A 6,000-nucleotide genomic window follows, 5' to 3' on the forward strand; every position below is an offset into this window, starting at 1 on the left:
TGATACTGTCTTTTAAGTCAGCTTGATTTTTATCTCTCAGAATGCATCGAATTAATGTTTTTAGGTATGTATTAAGTATTTTAAAAAAAATTGCATTCCCAATTACCCTCCTAGAGCAGTCGTATACTTGTCACATTTTTCATCCCTGATTAATGCCTAAATATTATTATTTAAAAAGAATCAGTGTGCCTCCTACTGCCCTGCAATTTTTTTATTAATTGACCGCAGTAAATTTAAACATTAAAAAATGTCAGTCAATTGAAATGTTTTTGCTTTAACCCTTGAGCTAGCCATCACGCCACGACGTGGGCCATTACTTGCTGTCAATGAATTACTGTATTTGGTCAACTTTATTTTCAAGTTAGGCTTAGCGTGTTACATTGAGTATGTTTCAGCTTCTTTGACATTTCTGAATGGAGGCCATTGTGAATGCGCACTACCTGCCCCCCCCCCCCCCCCCCCATCCAGCACCAACCAATCTGCGGTTCGTGGCCGATCCGAACCATGGGGCCTGCTCCGAACCGACCACAGATCAATAATGATCCGTTGCACCACTAATAAATACGTTTTTGGGACCATGGCAATATTCAAAATAGAAAGTTTTTATACGTTTTGGAGAGCAAATGAGTTAAATTAAGTCACTGATTTGCAAGTGTGATCACTGCACCAACAAAGAGAAAATGTGACAAAATGGCAGATCTCCTATTGCTGCTTTAATAACTGCTACTATTCTGCTAAGAATTACCACGTTTGAGTGCGTCAGAGACGCTGTCTCATCCTGAGCAACATGAGTGAGGTCAGAGGTCACTGATGTTAGGCCAGAGAGACGGGCTGCCAGCTCATCAGCTCAGCTCTCTATCATCATCTTTCAGTATATACTGACGTATTCACTACAAATATATACAATGTCACAGATTTTTCTACGGCAGCAATGGCACAGACAACTCTTCAGCTAGTGCAGTGGAGCTTTGACTGGTAAACAGGAGCCGATGGTTCGAGTCCCACCTTAGACAGATTGCAGTTCAAGTGTTCTTTTTATTCATCTTCTTTTTATTATTTATGCAATTAATACTTTGTAATTTTCACATAATTTATCTTTCAATTTACTTCATAAGAATTCAGCTTAGCATTCCGCTTTCAGTATTTCCACGCAATTTCTGCAGAAATTGCACTTAGTCTAGTTGGACAAGTTATTTCCACAGGAGATGAGCCTGATAACTGAAGATACTAACTCTGAAATTGGCCATTTCCAGACAATCATGTATTACAAATCAGAAATGTGGAAACGAAATATTGTGATGTACTAGTGAAAGTTCCTCATATTGATTTTTTTCTTTCAGGAAACTAGATAAGGCCATGTGTGAAGAGAAGAAGAAGTTGACCTCTGATGCCTCCATTGTTCACCATCTTTCAACTGTGGACACTGTGATCTAATACGATTCATGTAATTGTTGTAGAAGAACAAAAACAGACTCTTCATTGTTTTTGTGGTTTGTTTTATTGATTATTTATGAGCTATCCAGTTCACCCCATGCCCTTTGATTTGTAAATACCTGTGTCTTTATTGTTCTGTTGTTAGCTTTGGATACAGGGAAAGAGACATATATTGTATTTATGAGTACTAAGAAAATCGTGATTAAAAAAAAAAAGTCTGTTACAAAAGGAAAAGCCCATCTTCTCTGAATGTGCCAAACTTTTTGGTAAAAATGTACAGTATACGTTTTTGGAAACACATTAACTACTGTTGCACTCTTGTTGTGATGGCCAAACAACTAAAAATATCAAGCACAAAGGAAATGTGTCGGTTCTTGCTTGTGGAAGAATGCTGTGGTCTGATTGGCATACCGTCCCCAATGCAGTCCAATAGAATGTCTCAGTGATCGTTAGTTTCTGTGCAGCAGAATGGTCGAGTGTGCCAGCAGAAAGGTTTGATTGTAATCCCGCCCTCCAGATCCTCATGTTGTCTAAGGGACGGTTTGCTGCAGTTGTAGGATCGCACACACACACGCACATGCACACACACACACTCACACACACAGACATATATATATATATACATATATATATATTCCAAAATCAACAATGTCTGTTGACTGACTTTTTGTACTTTTTGTTTTGTAAATGTACAATAAAATGCATTTGCTGTTGTATGTTTATTGCTTTTCTTTGCGGAAAAAATTTGGAGACGTGTGTGCAGTAAAGTGAACTGAGCTCAGAATTGCAATTCCAAAGAGGCAGAATTCGATTTAATCAGCCAGAGTATAATTTGATGTCTCATTCTACTCATTGTACCCTGAAAAAGCCCAAGCCTTCTGCATACAAAGATCACTTGTCAGCTCTTTATTGGTTTATATTAGAGCTGTCACTGTTCAATATTTTTAGAATAATCAAACAAAAATTATTTTGAATGATTGAATATTTTCCTGACTCTTGTTTATTAAACGACTATTGGTGTTTATTTGGTATTGTTATTGATTTAAAAAAAATCTAAACAACAATTTAGCATCACCACACAAGAGCGATTGATGTCCTCACTTTTTAACCTTTTGGAAACTGAAACTTTTACTGGTTCTGTCATTGTTTTCCAAATTAAAAGATCACCAGTTTGCTGTCATGAAGGACAACAGCGATCAGAAAATAATCATTGCTGAGAGGCTGAAATCGGAGGGTTTGGACAATTTTTCAGTTTAATAATGGCTTGAAACATTTACTCAATAAAAAAAAATACAAATAAAGCAAGCATCATTTTGGTTTGAGTGATAAATGACAAGATGGCACAAGTAAGGAATGAAATAACTATTAGCCGGTGTTGCCACAGGTTATGGCCTGGAGATATTGCATTGGATTTGGCAATGAGCAACATCGGCACTACTGAGTCAGGTCATGTATGTCACTGAAAATAATCCATGAAATGAAGGCTGAGATCTGGATCTGTTGCCACTTATGTGTTAGCACAAAAATTCTTCAACCAAACATCAAATACCCTGAGCCTGTACTCTTCTGTAAGCTGTCAACTCCTTCTGACACACAGCCGAGACAGACCTTAACAAATAACAATAAGAAGTGCCTAAAGTTTTCTTTGATCTTTTTCTCCCAATGTCTCGATCTCACCTCCCCAAGCGCCCGGGTGCTGCATGCGCCGAGGAGCATGAAATTACCAAGGCTGCTCATCTGAAAGTCCACAACAACCCCCTCCCTCCTGCTGTCCAGCCTCAGACAAAGAATGCATTTGTCTCTGGTGCTCTCCAGATGATGGCCATGTCTTATAAGCTAACCTACCAAACTACACAAGCTGCTGTTGTGCGCGTAGTGTGCTTTTGCTGTCAAGAGCATGAAAAGATGCTGCATTACAAATAGCTTCTGTTATGATTCGAATCAAACTGTAACAAGACACAGCCTAGAATATTTTTTTTCAAAATAGATTTTTATGGTGTGGTTACATAGTTTACAGTGTACGACGGCGTATGAGGGCCTTGTGTGTATGTATATATAAATATATATATATATATATATATAAATATATATAATTTTTTTTTTTTTTTCAGAGGGGGGGTAAAATTAAGAGAAAAAACTTGCAAATTTGTGACTAGGGCTGGACGCTATAAACGGTATATTCAATATAAGGTATACATTTTGCCGAATTTTGACTCTACCGTGTCGATGTTGATGACGTCACCGAATAGCGCATGTTGATGACGGCATCTTATCTCCGTCCCGGCATGGCGGCCAGCTTGACTCGTCCTCACGCGAACTTCCAACATCAACACGACGCCACCTCGAAATTATATTTAATTGCCAATCAAGGACGCTGTAACAATTATAGACCAGTCACCCTCAGTTTTTTTTTCTCTCCCTTCCCTTAGCATTTCACTCTTGGAAATATGCGCTTAGTCAACCTAGGATGGGGTGAGAGATGCCTCCGTTCACAAAAGCAAAGCCCCCCCCCCCCATTTCTTTTAAAGTAATATAAAATAATTGACCTGTTTTAGTGCAGACAAATCTTGTTACAGTAAAAATATTTTGCAGCTATATGTTAAGTCGCTGTCATTCTTTACGTCATCTGAAACTACGCTATGCAAATTGAGACAACTATACATGAGCAAATACGGTCAAGCTTTATCTCCCCCCCCAAAAACGGTGTGACCAAAACCTGTGGGGTGTGACCAACTGAAAAAGTTGGTAGCACCAGTGCAAAAGTTATTGTAGAGTCCTGAACATTTTTGTTTGCACTATTTTACACCAGTGCTGACTTTTAATTTTGATTTGAGCTTTGCACAATAAAAGTTGTTATCCAAAGTAAATTTATTCTTTCATTGTTTTTTTTTTAATCCATATATCTTATATAAAGGACTATGTAAACTAGTAAGCAAATTATTTAATAATACATAAATAAAACAACTTAATTCTATACTGTTATATATACGTTACCGTGAAGGGATGCAGTTTATACCGTGATGTGAATTTTGGGCCATATCGCTCAGCCGTATTTACGACTTTATAAAGTGGCAAATGTGCGAGAGAAAAAAACTCTTACAACTTACAACAAATACACGTAGCGTAGCTATATTCTAATGTGAGGATTTGTTGGTGGTTAATGGGATGAAAAGGCAGGATGGAGACATATTCATTCTTAATTTAAACTTTACTTGTCATACACAGCAGCTAGAGCGACAACACTTCCTGATCAGCTGACTAGCACTAACCAATCAGAACCTAGCATACTTTCGGTAAATGCAAGTGAATGACGGAGAGCAGCAGATTCGATACATCAATTTAGCTACTTGTACAAAAAAATACCAAAATGTATGAATATGTAAATAATAATCACTTCCTTTTCAACCTAAATAAACACGATGTTAAAGATTGTAATGCAACAACAAATAAAAAACATAAAACAACATACCAAAATATATATTTTTCAAGTACAATACTCTAAGTGTTCATGCAATCTACTACAAAAATGAGATGCTAAGTCAAGTGACGGTACACGATCGAAACACAGGAGGGGAGGAGGGAGAGACGGAGCAAGTGTGCCTGTGGCTATTGTGATATGCCTGTTATCTGTTTGACCAGACTGCAGCAGTGCATAAAAGAGCCAAACTGAAACTAAACCACTAGATCGATATTATAGTGCCAGTATCGATCTGATATTGATACTGACTTGGTATCGATAATATCGATATTTGGATCGATCCGCCCACTACTATTGGTTAGAGTTAGTCAGCTTATAGGGGTTCTGGAAGTTGTCGCTATATCTGCCGTGTATGACGAGTTAAGTTTAAATAAAGAATGAATCCATCTCCATCCTGCCTTTTCATTTTATAAACAGTGTCCCATTAACCACCAACAAATCCTCACATTAGACTATAGCTACGCTACGTGTATTTCTCGTAACTTTCTGAGTTTTTTTCTTGCAAATTTACCACTTTATAAAGTGGCAAATTTGCAAGGTTTGTTCTCGGAATATTACCCCCCCCCCCCCTTTTTTGAAAACAAAGTATTTGTACGTAGTATTAATACGGCGTAGTAATAGTGAAAGAAGTATTAATTGGACATTTACATTTTTGGGGATAGGTTATACAGCGTGTTAATAAATGAAACTAGCAACACCAGTGTTGGGAAAGTTCATTTTGTGAACGAGTTCAAAGTTCAGCTCACAGATTTTAATATGAACTACTTCAGTTCATAGTTCATAACTGAATTTTTTTTTAACAAAGTTCATCTGTACAAAAATGAACTAGTTCATAGTTCTTTTTTTTCTTCATGTCAAATGTGTCCCTTGGCTTGAGAAACACTATGTGGAGAGGAAAACACTGATTGTCCAAACAATCGATAATATCAGCGTGATCGATCCAATATGGTTGTCAACATAAATTTTGGCAACAATGATCACAGTTTTCGGACAGTAGGCGATTTTTAGTTTTCATACATCCCGCATTTAGACCACAAGTCTCAAACTTGGGTCCTTGAGGGCTGCAGTCCTAGATGTTTTAGATGTTT

At 37.5% G+C, this 6,000-nt stretch overlaps 1 protein-coding gene across 3 annotated transcripts in view; it reads left to right on the plus strand.

Annotated features, from left to right (window-relative positions):
• robo3 (roundabout, axon guidance receptor, homolog 3 (Drosophila)) overlaps positions 1–2,150 on the plus strand; it is a 121,543-nt gene extending 119,393 nt beyond the window's left edge. For all 3 annotated transcript variants that reach the window (XM_086098644.1, XM_086098645.1, XM_086098646.1), the window contains exon 27: positions 1,341–2,150. In XM_086098644.1, coding sequence (XP_085954770.1) covers positions 1,341–1,352 — 12 coding nt within the window. In that variant the 3' untranslated portion in view covers positions 1,353–2,150. The remainder of the gene's footprint in view (positions 1–1,340) is intronic.
• Positions 2,151–6,000: the final 3,850 nt, after the last annotated feature.

The sequence above is a fragment of the Leptonotus elevatus genome, chromosome 16 (assembly GCF_054856555.1).
Source record: "Leptonotus elevatus isolate MCC_2025b chromosome 16, RoL_Lele_1.0, whole genome shotgun sequence".
Classification (NCBI taxonomy): Eukaryota; Metazoa; Chordata; class Actinopteri; order Syngnathiformes; family Syngnathidae; genus Leptonotus; species Leptonotus elevatus.